Source organism: Neophocaena asiaeorientalis, unplaced genomic scaffold, assembly GCF_003031525.2.
Source record: "Neophocaena asiaeorientalis asiaeorientalis breed wild unplaced genomic scaffold, Neophocaena_asiaeorientalis_V1.1 scaffold110, whole genome shotgun sequence".
NCBI lineage: Eukaryota > Metazoa > Chordata > Mammalia > Artiodactyla > Phocoenidae > Neophocaena > Neophocaena asiaeorientalis.
Window position 1 is genome coordinate 7,210,618 of NW_020175053.1, and position 21,453 is coordinate 7,232,070.

General features: G+C 55.3%; 2 protein-coding genes across 8 annotated transcripts in view; one reads left to right on the plus strand and one right to left on the minus strand.

The window, feature by feature from the left end:
* PI4KA (phosphatidylinositol 4-kinase alpha) overlaps nucleotides 1-21,453 on the plus strand; it is a 94,484-nt gene that overhangs the window by 48,538 nt on the left and 24,493 nt on the right. For all 7 annotated transcript variants that reach the window (XR_003005744.1, XR_003005745.1, XR_003005746.1 and 4 more), the window contains 6 exons: nucleotides 13,681-13,789; nucleotides 14,118-14,254; nucleotides 14,428-14,561; nucleotides 16,824-16,906; nucleotides 20,475-20,545; nucleotides 20,621-20,745. Coding sequence is in view for 4 of the 7 variants with exons in the window: in XM_024763689.1 (XP_024619457.1) it covers nucleotides 13,681-13,789; nucleotides 14,118-14,254; nucleotides 14,428-14,561; nucleotides 16,824-16,906; nucleotides 20,475-20,545; nucleotides 20,621-20,745 (659 nt within the window). In the remaining 3 variants the exon portion in view is untranslated. The remainder of the gene's footprint in view (nucleotides 1-13,680; nucleotides 13,790-14,117; nucleotides 14,255-14,427; nucleotides 14,562-16,823; nucleotides 16,907-20,474; nucleotides 20,546-20,620; nucleotides 20,746-21,453) is intronic.
* SERPIND1 (serpin family D member 1) lies at nucleotides 3,229-9,494 on the minus strand. Its single transcript, XM_024763693.1, has 4 exons — nucleotides 8,600-9,494; nucleotides 5,594-5,867; nucleotides 4,021-4,165; nucleotides 3,229-3,616 (listed from the first exon to the last, which is right to left on the minus strand). The coding sequence occupies exons 1-4, from the start codon at nucleotides 9,477-9,479 to the stop codon at nucleotides 3,425-3,427; spliced, it is 1,491 nt and encodes a 496-aa protein (XP_024619461.1). The 5' UTR covers nucleotides 9,480-9,494; the 3' UTR covers nucleotides 3,229-3,424.

Consider the following 21,453-nt stretch of genomic DNA (forward strand, 5'->3'; position numbering starts at 1 on the left):
TTCCGTCTCGGGCCACCCCCACCCTCTGCCTGTCCCCTCCTCCCTCCCCTGAAGGTGGCTGACTCAGCCGGGCTCCAGGACAGCATCTCTCCCCAAGCGTGCTGCAGGGTTGGAGCTTGGGCTTGCCTCATGCCTCCCACTTTCCCCGGGAGCCCTCCCACCTCTCCCTGCGGTCAGGGCCCCCACAGCCCCTCGAGGGCCTGTGGGTTGCTGGGACCCTGCCGGTTTACACCAGCACCCACAGGTCGGTTTCTAAAGACGTCATGGTTGACATCGACTCGCGCACAGTGCATTGAGAAGCGCCACGAGGACACTTTGTTGGCCTGGAGGGAAGGGCGAGGGGCATGAAGTCCTTGGCCCGTGGAGGGCTCCATGGAGAGCAGGTTTGGTAGGCAGGGAGCACGCCCGGGGGGCCTCTCAAGTTAACGAGTTCTGGGATATTTGAGCCCCACAGTTCTCTGACCCGTATGTATGCCTGTGAGCTTGTAAGTGTGCTTGGCGGTTGTTGTTTGGAGTTTAATAAATGCATGGAAGAAGTCTATAGGGGACACTTCGCACTTTGGGGGAGCGATGACTTGTAGGTTTGGTTGGGGGCACACCAGTTTTAGGGTCACTGGGGCCGGAGTTGGACTCCTGGCCCTGCATGTGGGGTCCTGGGAGAGTGTCCCAGTCTCTCCGCACCTGCTCTGCCAGCAGAGTGTCTCAAAAAATGGGGTGACTTTCTGTGGGGCTGGTGCGTCAGGGCAGGTAGATATGTTAGCAGTGATAGGCTAGCACATGCTCACCTGAAACACCCGTGTCTCCTCCAATACGGTGACCTTTACATGAATGGAATAAGTATCGTCGTGTCAACAAGTTAATGGTTATATTGTGGAGGAGGAAACAAATATTTGATTCTGTTGCTCAACACAGAACCCAGATGCCATGGTTCTTGCCTCTGCTCTCTGGTTCTAGCCCTCACCCTAACCCTGGACCTTCTGGGAGAAACTAACTTCCATAGTTTTTTTGTTTGTTTGCTTGAATGTTTTATACTTAAAAAAAATTTTTTTTAATTTTTTATTTTAAAGAAAAAGATGCTCTGTTTTGGATTTTTCGATGACACAGTGTCTTCAGTGACTTAGTTGAGTGGACGTGCCAGTGGGTCTGGGCAGGAAGCATGGGTTTCTGCCCTAATGCAGCTGTTCCCTTATCAGTGATCTTGGGAGCCTGGGGTGGGGGCACCAGCTCACATGGCCTCCGAGGCTCCTTCCTGCCTGCGTTTGGTGGTCTTTGTCCTGTGACTCTGTGATGCTCTTCAGAAATGTCACTGATTCCATTGCTTGAACCTACAGCTGGAGACATAGTTGCCCCGCTGTCACAAAGCGTGGAAAATGTCCATGCACTCCACTCGGCCGGGCACCCGGGCCACTTGCAGCTTGTGTGGCCTTGGACAGGTTATTCTCTTGGTGCCTGTAAAAGGATGTTTGGGGACTAACACTTCCAGTCATAGACCTGTGTGAAAACTGCTCCCTCTTCCTCGTAGAGATGGTGTCTGTCCTCAAGCATTTGTACTTCACCTCAGGAAGGGAAGGGGGAGGGGCCCAGGTAGGCCCCCAGTTAGGGACCCCTGGGCTAGAAGTGGTAACCCAGGCACTGACCTGAACCCCTTCGAGACAGCAACCCACTTCATCCTCACAACAGCCTGCAAGATAGGGACTGTGTTATCCCCGTTTCACAGACAGGAGACTGAGGCACAGAACTTGCCTCAAAGTGCCAGAGCCGGAGTGGAACCCAGGCAGCCTGGCGCAGGCCTGTGCTCTGGGTTCATATCTGCCGCATGGAGGCACCTCGTTTCTGAAGGGGACCCAAGGGCATTCTGAGCAGATTGAGGGGCTGGAGCTCTCTGACCCTTGGGGGTCGAAGAGGAACCTGGGCCACGTGTCTTCATGCCTTCTGGGTGGGGGATGTGGGGAAGGGCTGAAGGTGGAGTCTTGAGATGCACATGGGGGTGTGGGGGAGGAGCCAGAGGAACCAGCAGCAAGACCAGAAGTGTCAGACAAGCCCAAGGGAGGACAGTGTTGACTCAGAATAGAGGAGGACTTGGAGAGGGTGGTCAGCAAGCCTAGGTTCCCTGAGAGGGCAAGAGGGATGACAGGGAAAGGCCCCCCTGCCCTGGGTGGCAGACACCGGACAGGCCCTGGCTCAGGCAGTGGGGAGGGGGCAGGGGGAGAGGGTGAGGGGTGAAAGCAGGGCCGGGGTGGGACTCAGGCCTGTGGCTGAGCGTGCCCCCTCTGTAACAGTGGAAGCCCCAGGTTGGTGTGAGGATGGGGATAACCCAGCCTCCACATCGGGGAGCATTCTTGCACCCCTTTGCTGCCTGTGACTGTGTCAGTCTCGCTGGGTCAGAAGCCCTCTGTGGAGTCAGGCCAACCAAGCTTCGACCCCAGCCCACTGCCCACTGCAGGCCCATGGGGTCCCACTCTGACGGCCACACGCGTGGCAGTTGTGAAGCCCCCGGCGCTGTCCCCCGCCCCGCACTGCGGAGGCCTTGCGCTCTTCTCCCTGAGCAGCCTGTGTGGATTCCACTGGTCTTGCCCTGGAATCAAGGGTCCAGAAATATAGTCCTTGGATGTCACCCGTATTCTCGAACCAGATGCACCACAATCACGTCTGAGGGTCTCCCTGTGTCTGGGGATGGAAGCTGAAGTGTGTGCCGCACATACAGACTGGTGTTTCCGGAGCCCCCAGGCAGCTCCATCCACGCCCCCCGCCCCCAGTCACTGTTGGGCACTCAGGTCACTCTGTTGATGTCTAGCACTGCTGGGGTGTCTTCTATTTTGAATGTGGCCTTTTTTAGTTATCTGACCTTATAAAAGTAGAATTATACCCAGTAAAAGTGGTGATGTTTATTTATCTCTAGGGTGGAAGGCATGGCTACGGGTACATGCCGTCCTCTGGGCGGCCGTGAGGTGAAAGCAGGTGCAGAGACATTTAGCCTCAATTCAGGAGGTTGGGCCTTGAGAGGACTGAGCCCGAGGCCAGGGCACCCTGGGCCTTGGGGAGGGGGCTCGCTGTCAGCACTCTGGGGAGGGGGCAGCTCCTGCCCATGTTCCCTGTCAGGTGGGAAGCCCTGGGGGGGAAAGGCTTTGGGTGACAGAGTGGAGGAGGGGGGATGCTGGGCCCGGGGAGGGGTTTGCTGTGAGAGGTGGAGGGAGTTGGTCTGTCTGGCGCCAACACCCTCTAGGAGACAGCTGCCGCGCTACAGCTGCGGTGACCTCTGGGCTCTGCAGCCCTGATGGTAGCAAGCATCGCGGTCCTTCGTCCATGTCTCCCAGAAAGGTGGCCTGAGCCACGGGGTCACCGCCCCAGCTCCTCGTGGTCGTTGTTGGAAGGGAAATGGAATTGCGGATGCCCCAGAGCACTCGAGACGCCCCGGCCTCCACCGCTAAGACCTGGTGGGGTTGGCAACCCGGCCCAGGAAGAGCAGGCAGCCCGTGCGGTGCTCATACACAAGGAAAAGGAAGGGCCGGTCGACGCTGAAGCGGACCTGGGTGGACAATGGCATGAACCCCACAGTGGTCACGGCCGCGGCCTGCGTACCCTCCTCGTCCACCATGATGGTGCCTTGGTGCTTGAACTGTGTCAGGACAAAAGGGAAGCTATCAGATAGCGGTGGTCACTCACAGACGGGCAAGGGGGGGTAGTCTCGTGTTCTTCAGGGAAGGGACCAAGCGAGCGCAGGGGAGGCGTGGACGTGGCTGGGCAGGATGGCCCTTGGGACTCGGTCCTCACGCATCAGCTGAGTGTGGTGTGAGCGGTGCCACCTTGGCACTGTGCACCATGGCCACTCAGGGCTGCCCACAGCGCTCTGCGGGCAGGACCATGGCCCTAGAACCGCCTGCTCATGCTCTGGGGCCTCTGCCATAGTAGGCCTGCTGGGCTGGGGTGTTCCCGGGCACCTGCCTTCTCTCTGGTATCAGCAGGGGCTCCAAGGGGGGCAGACCTGGGGCGGGATGGGGATGGGCAGAGGACGGGCATTACCAGGTCGATGACAATCCTCTGGTCTGAGATCCCCGTCATATTGCTGTTCCTGTCGAACAGCGCTGTGACCCCCAGGGACCGCAGGGCCTCCACCAGGTTGTAGTCCTTTTCTAGCTTGAACTTGGGCAGGAGTACTTCCCGTGTCCTGGTCAGGGAAGAGAAGGGCTGGTTCTACTAACTGCAAGTTGCAGAGGAATCACGTTTCCCCTTAAACGTCCATAAACACACACAACCGCCTCCAGTCCGTGTACCACAGAATTGACACACTTCTTAAAATGCATATCCTAGTCCTGCCAGTGGAGGATTTTGGAAAGACCATCCCATTGTAATCCCAGCACTCAGAATTGAGGCATGGTTACTGCTGTGCGGTCATGTCCTCGGTACTGTATGGTTTGTGTCCTACCAGCCAGGGGGCAGAGCTGTTACTGGCTTATGGCTCAGACATGTGACATCATTCTCTCACTTGGGTCCCTGCTTTCAGGCATTTGGTATTTTACTGTTTAAGGAGCTGAAGTGCAGGTCAGTGCACTTAAAAACAGAGTGCTTTCTGTACCAGCCAGTGCTAGCGTTCTCCATCCTTGACGGCGCTTGTGGGGCTAAGATGCCAGACGCGCCCCCTTCTCAGGAGCTTCCTTCCCTCTTGGTGCGCCAGGACCCCATACGTGAAGCAGCAAAGTGTAAAGACCGCCTGTTAGCGTCCGAGTGACAAGAACAGGCCTAACCACTGGGCCATCCTGGAGGAGGGGGGACAAGATCTGGGGGCCCTGAGCAGGGCCTGCTGGAGGGAGTGCAGGACTCTGGGCAGGAGGGCAGGGGAGAGCAGAGCAGCGTGTGGGCCAGGCTGGGCAGCGAGAGGGCTGCATCCTGTGCGTGGGGGTCCACAGAGAGTTCACAGGAAGAGGGAGGTGGGGATGCTGCCTGGTGGCTGGTGGCAGGTAGACGGAGCATGGGACGGCAGGCCGGTCAGGCCCCCGCTGGCTCAGGGTGAAGGTCGTGGGCAGTGAGGTTAGGAAGGAGGCTGATACAGAACAGGTTTTAAGGAGAAAGTGACAGGGCTTGGTGCCTGCCCAGCTGCCTGGGCAGACCTGCCCCTAAGAGCCTGCCTGTCCCTCAGTTGCATTTCCTTGTATCCTGGTCCTGAAAGGAGGCCCAGACCAGGTTCAGCTGTTAACTCGGGCCTGGCGGGATCCAGGAAGACAGGGAGGTGACGTGTGCGTCCTTCCTGCGCTGAGCCTTCAGCGCAACCTGTGGTCCTGACTCAGATGGTAAGTGACGCCCTGAGGGGATTTGGAGCACCTCGAGGCTTCTCAAACTGGGTTGGGGGCTTGTCTTGGTTCTAGGCCCACAGCAAGTGACCCCAGGGGGTCAGGGCAAGTGTGTGGCAGAGCCGGGTCGCTCCTGCCCCCACATCACAGAGTACAGGTGCATTTCTCACCAATGCTCTCTGGTCTCCTCTCACCAAGTGGAAAGTTCGGGCTGAAGTCACAGCGGCCCATGGGGCACATGCCCCTTTCCCTAAAGTGACTGCAGCCCCAGCATCCTTGGGCCCCCAGTCCCCTGGCCCCAGAGGCACCTGTTTGTCATGCTCTTCTGCCATCTCTCCACCACTTGGGGCTTCAGCTGGGCCTCGAGAGTCTTCATCCCGGACAGCTTGTGCGGGACCACCACCAGCATGCTGATGCCCCCCATGTACTCCAGCCGCAGGACATCGCAGTCCAGCTCCTGGTCGCTTGCCGCCAGGAAGGACCCCTTGGTCTGCATCATGGGGACCTTGACCACCTCTCGCTCATTCAGCCTGAAGTTGTGGTTGTGTGTCATTTCCGCTGGGAATTTGTTCACCCAGGACCCTGTGAGGTCAGCAGGAATGGGCTTTTGTTTAAATGCTCTCTTAGAGGGTTTGTTCAAACAGGCTGCATGGCCCACCCCCACCGTATGAACCCACAGGTCTGGTTTGGGCCAGGAGTTTAAGTTTCTCACTGGTTCCCAGGCGATACTGATGCTGCTGGTCTGGCCCGCCCGCCACACTGAGAATCACTGTTTTAGAGGCTTCTCGTAGGAAGCGGATGAGGGCAGATGGGGTGAATAGACCAGGTGAATGCTGGGTTAGATCCTGACATTAAATAGCACATCACTTGCCTTGCCTGGGCCTCTGCGTGTCTCTCTGTAAGATGAGGGCCCTGAGCTCCCATCAGCTCTATGAGGACTGGCTGGATGCCTGGGGAGGCAGCACTGCCATTGCCACCTTCACTTTGGATTTCGGGGCAGCTTTGTGTGCCCGAGTGGGAACATGTCTTTGTGGCTCTAAGATGCTAGTAACTGGAAGTGAGGGCTGCCCGCCCACTGGTGAGACTGGTCATGTGCCAGGCCTCCTCCAGCCCCTTCCTGTGCTACCTCGTCTCCTAGCAACCGTGAGGGACGGGGCTTTCACCACCCCCATCTCACAGATGAGCAAGCAGAGGGGAGAAGCCAAGTGACCTGTTCAAGGTTTCTAGCTGGTGGGTGGGGCACAGGGGGTCAGAAAAGCAGGAGGTTCCTGGGGGAGGCGTAACAGCAGTGCCCGCCCGCCTCTGGTCTGGGTCCAGGGTTGCTCAGCCCCGTGAGGCAGGCATCTAAGCAGCTCTCTGTGGGGGGCCACCCTGTGCATGGTGGGTGTGAGCGGTGTCCCTGGCCTCTCCCCTTCCCCAGATTGTGCCATTTGCCCTGGGGGAGACTCCCTTTCCCCTGGGCTCCAGCCACGGCTTTCCCAGGTTTGCTGCAGCCGCCCCGCCTCTCCCGGGTTCTGTCCTTCCTTTGCTCCTGAGGCCTAACCTCTGTTTTCACTGTGTTTTACAGAGTGCTCGTAACGTTTGAAATTAAAATCAAAGTAGTGATAGAGATTTGGGAGCTAGAGCTAAGAGTTACACATCCAGACGCTGTTGTGATATGCACCCATGAGAGCTGGTGCTGCTGGCGTTTCATCTCTCTGACTCCCAGCCCTGATCCAGCAAGCCTTCCGGTGTGTGGGCAAGGATTCATGTGCCCTGCTGCCACGTTTGCCGTCTTCGTGACCCTGGTTCCCATGTTGGGACGTGTCCCTGCCTGCTCTGAATACTGACTGCGCTGAGGCAGAGGCTCTGGAAGTCGGGGTGCCCACAGGCTGGCAGGGCTGAGGGCTGAGGGCCTTGGTGCCACCCAGGGGTCTCCCACTCACTGTCAAAGTCACCCCTGAACACGGGAAATCGCTCTCAAGTGTCACTGGCAACATCAAACCCACTGAGCATGTAACAGTGGGACTTGCGAGGCCACACGGATAGGGGAGTGAGACCAGGGCTGACCTCCAGTTTTCATTCCCAAACCTGTCCCGCCAGCCAGGGATGAAAGGACATGTGTGTGTTCACTGAGCATGTCCCGTGTGCCTGTCACGGGCCTGTTGGAGCCTTGGCCTGGACCTGCCCACGGCGAGGCTGGCGTTGTGCCTGGCGTCGGGGGAGCCAGGGGTCTGGCTCAGCCTCTGAACCCTTCCTCCTGTCTTGGCTCCCTCCCCCTGCGTTGCCCTTTGGCAGCATTCCGCACAGCCGCTGGGGGCCTCGGCTTGGGCACGGAGTGGTTGTCCTGGCCGGTGGGTGCTCTGGCCCCACTGCCCCTCAGCCACTTCCAGGAGAGGGGCTCCCTGGACTGCTGTAAACCGTGCTGGAGCTGACCAGGGAACGTGGCCTCCCGGGACTGACCTGGCCAGTGCCCACTAGTCCTTGGTGGCAGAGGGGAGAGTGGTTGCGTGTCACCGCACTAGTGTGCAGTGACCCCACTCCTCATGTCTGCCCTCGGCTTGCTGGGCAGGTGGAGGGCAGTAGAGGTTTCTCCTGGCTCAGGTCACACCAGGGCTTTTTTTTTTTTTTTTTTTTTTTTTTTTTTTTGAAGCGCCACCAGGGAAGCCCCATCACCAGGGCATTTTAAAAGCGAGGCCTGGTATTTACAGACCCGTGCCCATTTATCTCTAGAGTCCCGGGGCTGTGTGTGTGTGTGCGTGCGTGCGTTGCTCACGCGCAGGTGTGGGTGGTTGGCGGTGGGGGAGGGGTCCTCCTTAGGAAGTGCCTCGGTGCTTGGTGCTGGCCTGGAACAGTTGCTCTAGACATAAGGGTTGATTTCCCCACTCCCACCTGCCTAGAAATGAGTAGGGGTGTGAATGTCAGTTACTCAGGGTGAACCTGTCTTCAGCCTTTTGTCCATTGGGAAGGGAAATGAAAAAGCTCAGATCCAGGTTGACCTGATGCTGGAAAGGTTTTTGCGTTATTCTGATCTAACAGAGGCTGGAGCTTGGCTCTGTCCCTTACCGCCATCTCCGCAGAGCAGCATTTTAATTCCCTGTCTGTAAAATGGAGACACTCATAACAGTGGCGGTCTCTCAAGGCTGTGGCGAGGCGTAAAGCGTAGGGTTTCTAAGTGTCAGCTGCCCTGTCACCTCATCAGGACCTTCCCTGTCCCTGCGAGCTGACCCCGTGTCTGGGTTTCCCAGGGGAATGGAGGTAGAGTCTGCAGTTCGGCCCACCTGTGAGCTGAGAGCGCCCGCACGTCTGCCCTGAGAAATGTCGCCACCTCTTACCTTTAAAGTAGATGCAGTTCAGGAGCATCATCTGAGTCGCGGGGTCCACATCCTCCAGCACGTCTCTTATGAGGCCCTTGGTGAGCCGCGAGATGTGCTGGTTAGTTTGGGAGATGAAGGCGGGATCAGAGAAGTCAGCTGCCCGGACCTCGGCAAAGTAGTACTGTCGGACCTTGGCTCTGAAGTCGTCCAAGACTTGAACTTGCTTCTGAATGTACAGGTCGCTGACGGACCGCAGCGTGTACCCGAAATTCCTCCGGAAGAGGCGGTGGGTCAGCTTCCGGAACAGGTTGTGGACGGTGCCCAGCTCGTATGTGGTGCTGGCGTTGACAAAGTCGGTGAAGCGCAGGGCAGCGTGTACCTGCTCGTGGGTGTCCCCCCGCAGGCCCAGGGAGAGCATGGCCATGGCTGTGGACACACCTACGGGTGCCAGGAAGACATTGTCTGAGGCACCAACCCGCTCCTTCAGTGCCCGGTAGAGGTCTAAAGCGAACTTGGCGTTGAGGAGGTTGAGCCGCTGTATGCGGCTCTTGCCCGGGAAGAGCTGGAGCACGCTGCCGGCGCCAGTCCCAGGGTCCACGGGCGAGACCGCGTCCACGACGTCGATGTAGTCGTCATCCTCCCCAAAGATCTTCTCCAGGTCCAGGTAGTCCTCATCCTCTTCCCCATCCACGATCCACTCGTTGGTGACTGTGTTCTCCTTGTGGAAGTCGGCAGGCAGGAGGGGTCTGCTCAGGTTTCCACTCTTCAGCTGCCCCCACCGGGGGTCCGCAGACTCGGGGTCTCCCCCTCTGCTATCAGGCTGACCCCGAGGGCCGAGGTTCCCACACACGGATACCAGGAGGAGGGACACCACGAGAGAGTGCAGCAGGTGCTGCATTCTGGCAGAGCTGGAGCTGGAGGGAGAGTAGGACGTGGTGAGGGCAGCCTGGCAGACTGCCCCCTCCCTGCCCCACACACTCACACACACACCTCTGCAGGCCCCCGGCCACGACCCAGGAGGGGCCCCATGGGTGCCAGTCTCTAACCATTTTAGGATCTGCTGAAGTTAAAACAGACGCCTGACATTTTGTGTGGCTTCATGAACTTGCCTGAAGGACCCCTGGGCCCAGATCAGAACCCCTTGCTGAAAGTGTGCAAAACCATAGGGCTCAGGGGCCCCAGGGAGTTTCCTTTTCATTCATTCACTGAACTTTGTGTCCCTTCCTCAAATGACATATTGGGTGGGCCTTGGAGGCACACAGGTACCCCAGCCGGATGGGGGCCCATGTGCAGTAAAGCATGGCTCACAAGGACACTGCCAGGTGGGGGGCGGGGGGGGGCGCCAGGCAGGCTGAGGCTCCTCCTCCTGCACTAGCAGTTATTTGGGGTGGTTTAATCTGTGTGATTTGGACTGTGTCTGCAGTGCAGGGATCACCTGGGGGCCCAGTGGACATGGTGGGTGCCGGTCTTCCTGCAGCCATGGGGGATGAGGGTACAGCTCGCTGCAGGTGTACGTTTTCTCCTTGTGTCTGTCAGTCGGCTCCCACTGCTGTCAGGAGGGACTAGAGCTCTCCCACTGAAGTGTTTCTGGCTGGGGTTACAAATAGTCTCACCAGGTGTATAGGGTCTAGGTGAGGGTGCTGTCAGAAAGCTCTTACTGAAGGCCTGAGGGGCGCTCCCTCTATTTAAGTAAACAAGGCACGTTTTTAACAGATACTGTGGGATGAGCCATCTGTCTCCCATCCCTCCCTCTGTCACGTCAGTTTGGCTGCCAGACGGCTTTGTCCTTCTCTTGCTTCCTTCCTGGTTGTGAATTGCATCCTGGGAAATGAGCTATTATTCGATGCTTCTGTGTGTCCAGGACAGTGACAGCAGGTGTTTATACTGCTGCTCAGTCATGCAAGATCCCAGCATCCCTTCTAATCACCTCAGAAAGAGGAGAGTGTCTTGTCAGGTTTGTCATGTGTGTGACCATCTGGTACGTTTTTGAGGACCAGAATGTCTGCTTCCCCTCCAGGCCAGGTAAGAATCACTGGCTCCTATTAGGTAAATATTGGGACTTGTTAGGCCTGAAGATGGTGTGCTGGCAATGGCAGTGACTCTCAGCAGAGCCTCTTCTGGGTGCCGGTGCTGGACCAGGGGCTTTGGTGACTCAGCTCCCCGCGCAGAGCATTGTGCGTATCGGGGGTGCTGAGCCTGCCTGAGTGTGCCAGTGACTAGATTAGACCCTGGTTAGTGGAGCCCTTCCCTGTGTCCAGGGCTCTGCCCGTTTGGCCTGGAGTGCCAGCACCATTGTCCCTGCCCCAGTTCCCACCTCGGCTCTTCCCTGCAGCACTCTTAACACAGTCAGCTTGCACACTCCTCTAATCACAACATTTTGGAGAGGGAAAGTCACATGGTTTCTGACTTAAAACTGTCTGTTGTCTTTTCCTGTTCCCTTCCCTCCCCCCAGCCCATAGCCGAGGCTGCCACACACGTTGCCTGCACTCAGGACACAGTGTGTAATGTGTGTGGCTGCCGGCGGAACCGGGCCAAGGTTCTGGGTAGAATTGGGCGTGGGTATTGATGGCAAGACACTGAAAAAGTGAGAAAAGAAGAGGTCTTCTTGCTAGGCTACACTTGAAAGTATCCTTCTTAGGTTAAAATAAGCTTTAAGGGCTTCCCTGGTGGCACAGTGGTTGAGAGTCCACCTGCCGATGCAGACCCAACTTGAATAAATAAAAGTTCAGGAAAAGGAATCTGAGACCAGATAGGGAGGCAGAGGTTGAAAACATTCGTATCTTTTTGCTCTTGTATTCAGGTAGTAAGTGTGGAAGCTTCTTGTACTCTTCCTATTCCTGTATTACACGATGAAAAGCCCAAAACACTTTGCATTATGCTCTCATCAGAGGAAGCAGAAGGTATCTCATAATATATCTCATTTTATGTGGTAAAAAATTAGGTACCTGAAAGGTAAATCTTCCTGTTGTTTTGCCATTTAGTATCACAAGAGTTAAAGAAGATACTTTAAAATTATCACTAGGTTGTGTTTAAATCCAGATTACTATCTTTGAAGAGAAGCAGTATTTTTTAAAGGGAAATCATTCGAAAGTTTGTTTTTATGGGCATTTCCTATGGCGCCTTCTCAGGCTGGCTGCGTGGAGCGGGGCTGGGCTTTGTGGTCCCTCGTTCCTCCTGGCTGCTGTCTCCCGGCCCAGACGGAGAGGGGGTAATGGAGCTGTGGACAGTCTTCAGGTTGAAATAACTTCAGGCTCACAAACGAGTTGAAAGCACAGCACAGAGAACACCCACCCTGTACCCGCGTCTCCAGACTCGCCAGGTCTCTCTACGTACGTGTGTGTGCGCATGTATGACACGCGTCATTTTTCTGAACCATTTGTGATGCCCCAGAACTAGGGTGCCCGCCCACAGCCCCCAGCACCATTCCCAGTTCAGGTCCTTAACCTAGCGCAGTCCCTCCTCCCCGGTTGGCTGACAGTCCCACTAGCGTAACTGACAGAATGTTATCATAGGCAGCTTAACAAAACCTCTTACCCTTTCTAAGATGGTGTAGAGAGCGTTTGAATGTAGTTGGATAGGGAAGCAAATCAGTTACCCATCTCTAACCACCTCAAATAATAATTCATAATCGGCAGAAACGTTAGAAACCTACTCACCTCTGTGCTGCTGAGAACTGGCTTTGCAGGGGCAGAATCGGCCAAAGTCACCAGCAGGCTTCAGTGTGACCTTTGGTGCCGGACTGCTGTCGTGTTTTCCAAAGTAAATACATCCCAGATCAAACACCGCTCAACTAGCTTTGTCAGCACAAAGCCCTCGTTGTGTCTTTAGTCACTGCCGAGTGGCTTGTGACTCCCAGTGTTTGGAGGCCTGACCGTCTCTGTGTGGATGAGCTTACAGGAGCAGCCAGGACACTCTGTGGCCCAGGGCTTGGTTGCGTCGGGGGCGGCGGCTCTGATGCTCCCCTGGACATGGGAGGGCTCCTCTCGTGTCTTCCAGTTCCGAGTTCTTCCTCTAAGTGATCGCAGCTCCCGACCTCATCCTGGGCTCTGGGGTGACGTGCCTGCTAGGCAAGGTGTCCCCACCCTCCTGTGAGCTGTCCCTCCATGGACAGTGGAGGGGAGGGTGCAGGTAGAGACTCAGAGCACCAGGAGACCCTGGCCCGGGCCTGTCTGCCATCTGCAGGACATGCAGCCCCGCTTTGCTGTCCGTTGTGGGATAGCCAGGGGCGTACTGTGGTGCTTCCCATGCTCACATCCACTCAGGTGTTCACAGAGGGCCGTGGCACCATGATCATTTCTATTTTTAGTTTGTGGTGGTTTTTTGGGGGGTTTTTTTGGTCACGCCGCACTATTTGCAGGATCTTAGTTCCCTGACCAGGAGTCGAACCTGGGCCCTGGCAGGAGGCAAACCCTGGCCAGCACCTAGCCCATACTTGGCACTCATAGATCATAAGCATTTGGACCGCTGAGCACCCCTCGCTGCAGGTTAGTTAGCGCTGTGTGGGGGCTCGACCTCTGCTGGGGACTCTGGAGGGTCCACCTGTCCACCAGGCGTTGTGCACACATAACCATTTTCCATACCCAAGGCGCCTTCCCCTGCCACGCACTGGGTGGGACACCATGGGGACAGGGACGCAGGGACTCCAGCCTCACCCCTGCCCCCGAGCACTCTGCTTTTACCTGCTTCACACCCTGTGGTTCTGCCCAAGGTCACTGCCCCGCCCGCCATGGTTCCGGCCCTTGGGCCTGGTGCTTCTGTGGCCAGGCGGCTGCTCCCTGTTTCCTGCCCGCCTGTGAACACCAAGCACCCCATCCCTGGGTCCCCAGGAACTCTGGGATGCTGCTTGTCTGCCTCCCGACGAGGCCAAAGGGCTTTTCCCTCCCAGTGCAGAGCCCGCCCTGCATACAAGAGGCTCAGGAGCGTTTCTGGGTGAGCTCTCTGAGGGCTGCTGGTTACTGTGCCCTGTGCCTTCTCCTGCCCAGTCTGACTGACCTGTTCTCTGAGAAGAAGCCTGGAGAATGGATCTCAAGCTTACGCCTGTAGGTGTCAGGTTCATATGCAGGTAACCACCTTCTCTCCCTCTCTCCTCGGCCCATCAGCTCACCCGGCGGTTGCTGCCCATCAAAGAAGCGAAGCCGCGGTTGCAGAAGCTCTTCCGGGATTTCTGGCTCTATTCTGTGCTGATGGGATTTGCCGTGGAGGGGTCAGGTAGGGGACGTTTGCTGCCCCAGGGAGGACAGTGCAGAGTAAGGACCAAGATGCGAAAGGGCCCGACCTAATGGTGCCTGTGCCCACGCACAAGACAGGCCCAGTGCGGCTGCCGCCTCCTCAGGGAACACTTCCCGAAGTCGTTTAGGGTTCTGGGAACACCACATACCTTAGGGAAACCTGCCCCCATTAGGAAACACACTCGTTTCTATGCCACATTTTTGGGACAGTGGCTCAACCAGAGGACCCACAACTCCAGAAGCTCAGCGTGGGCCCCGCCAGAGCTCTTCTCGAGCCAGGAGGCACCTCAGCCCATGCTCTCTTGCAGGACTCTGGCCAGAAGAGTGGTACGAGGGCGTCTGTGAAATAGCCACCAAGTCCCCCCTGCTCACCTTTCCCAGCAAAGAGCCCCTGCGGTCTGTCCTCCAGTACAACTCAGCCATGAAGAACGACACAGTCACCCCCGTAAGGATGCCTGCCTGCCAAAGACGGGTGGTACCGGGCAGGGTTTCGGGAAGCCCTCTGGGACAGTGAGGGCCAGTCTTGCATGTCTGGTTCACGGGCACGGCCCCGGGGTTTGCATCTGGGGGAGCAGCCACGCCCACCCGTGCCCAAGCAGTCCTGGCATTTGTCCCTAGGCCGAGCTGAGCGAGCTCCGTAGCACCATCATCAACCTGCTGGACCCGGCCCCCGAGGTGTCCGCCCTCATCAACAAGCTGGACTTCGCCATGTCCACCTACCTTCTGTCCGTTTACCGGCTGGAATACATGAGGTATGTGAGCTTCGCCACCCGTACCCCCGCTTGAGCTGGTTTTACGTTTGTGTTCCTTCCAGGCTTGGGCTTTTCTCAGTTCCTCCTAACAAGTAAGCTGTCTTAGAAAAACCACCCCCAGCCCCTTCTGCTCTTCTCCTGTGCTTATCCTTCCTGATCATTGGATGCCACGTGTAGTAACACACCAGGGGTCTGACGCTGGTGCCACCTCCCCAAGGGAACAGGTTCTGAGCTGTCACCAGAGCTGCCACCAACTCAGTGCACTTGACGGATCGGAGCCTCTGCCGGGAACCAGCCCTCTTTGAGACGCTCTAAGGCACCCCCCAGGCTGGTTCCAGGACCACATTGGAGCACAGACAGCAAACGGGAAGTGGGGGGGCTGCTCCACACAGTCCTCTGGGCACCTGACACTCAGGACGCCTCTGCAACCACAGGGAGCTGACAGCTAGAAGCACTAACATGGATGGAGCACCGGCCCCACAGGCGCTGCACGAGCTCCATGCGCTGACAGGCCCCCCCAGCAAGCCCACAAGGTGGGCACTGTACACCCCACTTCACAGGAGGGAACCAGGGCCCAGGCGCTCAAAGAAGCTGCCCAAGGTCACGGTCCCTGATTTGGCCTGAGACCGACATCGTCTCCAGGGCAGTGCCTGCTGCCTCCCTGTAAAGGGAGACTGGAAGCAGCAGCAGGACGTCCAGAGCCCAGCCGCCCACCCTGTGGACCCGCTGCAGGAGGGGCTGCAGGGGGACATTTGTTTAGGTCACAAGACAGGTGCAGTTAGATACAGAATAAGGTCTTTTTCAAACCACTTAAAGTATTGATTCTTAAAGCGAGGGATGTTTGGACAATGCCACTACTTTATTTAACCTTTATTTGGTGCCACGAGACCCTCCGGTAGATTGGATCTTGCTTGGAAGCTTGACATATAAACCAGATGGAAGCTGTTTTGGGTGAGTGGGAGTGAGTCCTCCCACCCTCAGTCCCCTCCTCCCGGCAGTCCCAGAGTCCCCACAGCCAAGGGAGCTTTGACTTTTCTTTTTTCATTACACATTTTTTTTTCAGTTGTATAAGTAATAGGAGAACATTATACAAAACTGTGGAAATAGTTGAGGGAAGAAACCCACTCTGCTCACTAGCACCATCCATAGTGGTTAGTATCGTTCCTTCTGGTCTTTTTTTTTTTACAAAGAATATATTTTCACAGAAAAACGAAGCCAAACCAAGACAGCAAAAGCCTGGGTCTAATCCTGGCACGTGTAGCTCCAGGAGAGGCCTCTGGGCCCCCTCGGCCTCCAGCACCTGCCGGCAGGGCTGTGGGCTGTGTCCACTCCCCGGTGTGCCCCATGGTGACCCAGGGCTCTCGGGCAGGCTCTCTAGTTGGCGGGCGGTTCTGAGAGCCCAGCTCTTGCCCGAGGCTGCCTGCCAGGTCCCCTGGACTCCTGTCAGCACCGAGAAGCAGCCCTGAAGCCTTTAGTCCAGAGCCTGGCTTAGATCCCAGTCACCAGTTATCAGGAGAGCTTTCAGACAACAGCACACATTCTCGCCATGTGCACGAGGGCGCTGGAGAGTGTCTGCGCTTGAGCCCCCGGCGCCCGTGGAGCCTTAATCTGAGAGGGTGGGTGCGGACGTCATCCACGTGCACTGCTGAGCTCGCGCCTGGCCGTCTCAGTGGAGCCCCAGATGCCAAGTGCCCTGTACCGGGGCCCTGGTTCAAGCACATGCCTTCCTTTCCTTTCTCTTTCTTTTTTCCTCAAGGGTAGGGATATTGTTTTACGTGTAAAAATGTCCATGGTGCGTAAAACAGAATAGAGAAGAAAAGCATTGGATGGTAGAAAAGATGCTAAGGAGGAGAAATGCATGTCTCCGTTTGCTGGCCCTGCGTCCAGAGAGGCCCCCTGTTGCTGTCTCTTATCTTTCCCTTCTAGAAATCAGCCACGTGCTCATGCGTGTATCCCACCTGCACACAGCGGGATGTGGGATCATACCTGTTCACACCTGTCCCGCTGCACCTCGCCCTTTCCTCCCAGCCGGAAGTCTCGAATATTCTGTAGCAGCACAGAGAGCTGCCTCTCATTTTGGTGGCTGCCTGATGCGCCGTTGGCTGATGGACATGCAGCCGGTGCTGTTAGGACCTTGTGCATGTGACCTTTAAAACCCCTGGCTCACAGGGGGTGGCTGCCCTCACAGCCTCATCCGCCCGGGCAGCATTCCATTTGCTGGGGGATCAGAGCTTCAGACTCACTCTGAGCTGTTCCCTGTAGGGTCCTGCGCTCGACAGATCCTGACCGCTTCCAGGTAATGTTCTGCTACTTTGAGGATAAAGCTATTCAGAAAGACAAGTCTGGTAAGTTGACTCCTGCAGGCTTCTCATAATGAACTGAGATTTAATAGTGTAAAAAAGAATACTGCATCCTGTTTTCTGTCTGTGTCAAGAAAATAGTTTCATGAGGCTATGTACTACATTGGAAAGATCAGTATAAAACGTTTGACTCTAAAAAAAAAAAAAAACATTTGACTCTAAAACATATACATCTTTCTGGCTCTGCCTCTGCTGCCAGGGGCCCGAGAGTAGAAGCACTGATGCTCAGATGTGCTCCAGCCCCCAGGTTTCAGTCCCAGACACCATCCTCTGCTGAGGGACCCTGGGCTTCTTGGACGGTCTGGATGGACCTGGGGCATCTTTTGGCCAGGGAGCAGTAGTGCTTCTCAGGCGTCTGAGGCAGGCTGAGAGGACTGAGAATCAGGCTGCAGGGGCTCCCAACTAACAGATTATCAGAATTCGAGCATGGATACAGTATTTCTATTATCTTGTTTAAAAGAAGAGCAAATATACTAGGACGTATGTATCTAAATACATTAGGAGATTACATATATATTATATATAATTATATATACGATATCATAATTTTGTTTCTCCCACTAAAGTGTTTGTGAAGTAGGGACGTGTAGTTGTTTTTCTCATGCAATCAAGAAAGAGGGAGCAGCAAGAAAGAGCCGCATGGTCCAGGGAGAGGCGGGGCACCTGTGTAAGGTCACACCTGGTCTCAGAGTGACCAGGTAGGAAGGGCGCCCAACAGGTGATGGGCAGAGACGTCCTGCGAGCAGCCTGTTAGAGGCACTCATTAGTGGAGAGCAGAGAGCTCGCTGGGGGGCATCCTGCTTCTTGCCATGGGGGCTCCACGCCTCAGCAGGCCTGCTGCCCACAAGGAGACCCCACTCACTACCACACGTTTCCAGCAGGCCAGGACCTGTGGGCCACATCTGATTTAAGACTGCATCCTCCTTTTCCGGGAAAGTTTCAGGATACAAAAGTCTGTGTGAAACATGAGGACTTACAAGTCCCAGGATGCAGTGTCCTCAGACCCTGGGCTCACAGGGCCTCGGCGTGACCAGTCCCAACAGGACGATACTCCCAGGGAGACAGAAACAGAATTAACCTCTCTAGGGTATCAAAATGTGCCCATCACCAAAACCCTACTGAGGTGAACCTAAGATAAGAATAGGAATTAAAACATGAAGAGATATTAAAATTGAGGCAGCAAAGAAAAAAAATTAAATGCATGGTACTGGCACTGTTTACCAGTTTTAGTATAAGGACACGATAAATTGTAGCATCATTGTGTTGGTCTATGTGCTGATTTATAAGGTATTTAAAAATTGAAGAGACTGAAATATTAGACCTGTGCTTTAATTAAATGCTTAGAAGAATATGATGGAGTTTATAAATGTGTTTAAATATTTGATGAAATTTAGTATGCTCGATCCACAGATTTTTTAATGTATCTCATGTAATAATGCATTTATTCAGTAAATGGTATTAGCAATCATTTCAAGTATTCTCAGAATAAAAGTTTTTAAGAAACTAAACGAGTTCCTAAAATGTTAGGAAGAAATTATTCATGAAGTTATGTTATAGAATCTTTTAAAACAAATATTGTTTTTATTGATTGATTGCAAAAAGAATTAGCTTTTCAGATTCAATGAACAGTGTTTTACTATTCTTAAAGTCATTTTTTTGAATCATGCTTTCTGAAATTTCCTGGAGTCAGTGAACACATACCTGCAGATATTCCCCAGTCTGAACAGATTATTCAATGGATTTACTCTTTTTTACACATTCTTCTAATTTACTCTCCAAGTGCCCTTGGATGGATGATTTTTTTTTTTTTTACAAGCATCCTTGATTTGCTAGATCCACAAGGTCTGGTTGATTAACAGTGTGGGAAAATGTTTTGAGGAATGCTGAGTAACGATTCTAAGGTTAATAAATTTGGCATTGATACAGTTAGTAGTGAGGAGTCTTAGGACTTCCCTGGTGGCACAGTGGATAGGACTCTGAGCTCCCAGGGGGGAGGGGTTCGATGCAGGGGGCCCAGGTTCGACCCCTGGTCAGGGAACTAGATCCTGCATGCATGCCGCAACTAAGAGTTTGCATGGCGCAACTAAGGAGCCTGCCTGCCGCAACTAAGGAGCCTGTGAGCCACAACTAAGGAGCCCAACTGCTGCAACTAAGACCCGGCGCAACCAAATAAATAAATAAAAATGAATAAATTAAATGAAAAAAAAAGTAGTGAGGAGTCCTTCCCACGCCAGCACCATCAGCACACTGACGACTTGAGCAGCTTGTTCTTGCTAATGGAGAACTAACTCCCAGGTGTCTCGGGTACCATTTTTTTCTTCTGTTGAAAAATCAGTCCTTGGAGAAATCTTTTGAGAAATCACCTCAGGGACTGTGTGGTGCTGCTCCATGTGACCCTGCACAACAGTCCAGAGGTTGGTTTGACTCCTGTGGGGCTGGCGAGGAAGGACAGTGGGGGGCCTGGAAGCCCCCCTCCGCTGGCAGCACAGGGATGGCCACCAACCAACCGTCCTAGCTACACAAGGTGTGTCGTGGAGGAAACGTTGGTGTTTTCTCACAGTTCTCTCACCAACACTGTGGTTCTCCTACTGTTGTTTTTAAAACTCTGCTCTACCCCATCAGCACTGACCACACCCAGTGCCCAGATCTTGGTCTCAGAACACTGTTCTCCAGTAGAAGGAACCTGGGCTCCGTGGAGGAATGGTGACTCTAGGGAGAGCTGGGGCAGGGAGAGTATAGGCTGAGCCCAGGCACCTTGCAGGGCCAGAAAGTAAGGTCATGCCGAAACAAGAGGAAAAAGAGAGAAGGAGAAGGTGGGGAGGTGTGTTGCAGGGCCCAGGAGCCGACCAGAGGGAGCAGCCACACAAATGATGAGCATTCGTGAGTCCCTACTGACTAGACGGTTGAATAAACAAAACACGGGGAGGGACATGCCTTCAGGTGGAATTCCAGTTGCTAAAAGGAGAAAGAATGTGGAAGATAGAAAATGTCGACAAGAACCAGAGGGACAGCTGCCACAGAACACACTGATAGATGGTTTCCAGGAGAAGTGGGGGGCTCTGCGCAGCTTGACGTGTACAGGTTCTCGGGAGCCGCTGCCCCCCACTCCCTGCCCCAGAGTGAGGGCTGGACCTGGGGACTCACATCTGAGGGTAGAGGGAGCATTCAGGGCCAGCCCACCAGTGACGGGGGCACCGACTTCACCCTACCCCCATAAGATGCGACCAGGAGGGCATTTCATCTAAAATCCCATGAGCTTGGTCCAGGCATGAGCAATCATCACACACACCTTGATTGAGGGACACCCTACAAGATGCCTGTGCCCTTTAGAAGTGGGGAGGACAGAAAGACTGGAAAGCCTAAGGAATCAGCACAGACTACTGGGCTCAGAGCCGTGCTGAGCGGATGCCAAGGGGTGCCCTGGACTGGGTCCCGGGACAGAAAGGGGGCCATGGGGGGAAATGCAAATAAAGCTGAGAGTTTGGGGGAGTGTTGTATCAGCGACAGATGAGACGGTGGTCCCCTCTGCTGATGCCCTGCCCTCCTGTTGCAGGGATGCTGCAGTGTGTGATCGCCGTTGCCGACAAGGTGTTTGATGCCTTCCTGAACATGATGGCAGATAAAGTAAGCCTTGTTGGAGTGCCAGTGCACGCCTGCCGGGGCCGTGCAGGGCCTACAACCTGTCTCTTCTGAATCCAGGCCAAGACCAAGGAGAACGAGGAGGAGCTGGAGCGCCATGCGCAGTTCTTGCTGGTGAACTTCAACCACATCCACAAGCGCATCCGGAGAGTGGCCGACAAGTACCTGTCCGGGCTGGTGGACAAGTGAGCTCGGTTTCCTTCTGGTGTTGTGCGTGTGTTCACGTGTGTGCACATGTGTGTGCATGTGTGTGCGCATATGTTTGTGTGCACACGTCTAGATTTGGGATGCAGGGAAGGGTCGACCTTGCATCATCAGTACAGAGAAAAGTGGACTCAGAGTCACAGCTCTCAAAGGGCGGGGCAGCCCCCACAGGATGTTGGCAAGTGAGGAGTCAGTGGCCTAACCCTCCCCCGTTCAGAGTGGTCGGTGCTACTTAGAGCACATCTCCTGACCAGGTGTTATGTCCCTGTTCTCGGGATCCCACCCTCCCTGCTGCAGGGCTCTGGACTCACTCTGGGATGCTCACAGCCATCCTAAGTGCTGTCTCCCAGCCCAGGGCCCGGCCAGAGGACCTGGTGGAATTAGTTTCTCCTAGGCCCTCAGGAGGAGGGGAGCTCACTCTGAGCTGGTTCCACCCTGGGCTTTCCTTGCTGTATTGAGAGGCACGGCAGGCTCATGGAACGGGTCCTCCCAGGTGAGGGCCCTCATGGTGGGCTGGGCCAGCCTCAGTGCACTGCCATGCCAGGCCTGCCTGCAGCTCCCGCAGGCATCCCCGGAGCCTGCAGCAGACACCATGTGCCCATCCAGGTAGGGCCGGAGGGCGTGTCTGAGCCAGGCCACCGAGCCTGCAGCCTGCTTCCCTTGCCCCAGGGCCACCTGCTTTGAGCAGC

What these genes read in the sequence shown, in the direction of transcription:
- SERPIND1 (XM_024763693.1), bottom strand. Translation starts at nt 9,479, where the DNA reads ATGCAGCACCTGCTGCACTCTCTCGTGGTGTCCCTCCTCCTGGTATCC. An exon ending in GAACTGCATCTACTTTAAAG is followed by an intron (nt 5,868 to 8,599) that starts GTAAGAGGTGGC and finishes CTGACCTCACAG; the next exon opens with GGTCCTGGGTGAACAAATTC. An exon ending in AGAGGATTGTCATCGACCTG is followed by an intron (nt 3,617 to 4,020) that starts GTAATGCCCGTC and finishes GTCCTGACACAG; the next exon opens with TTCAAGCACCAAGGCACCAT.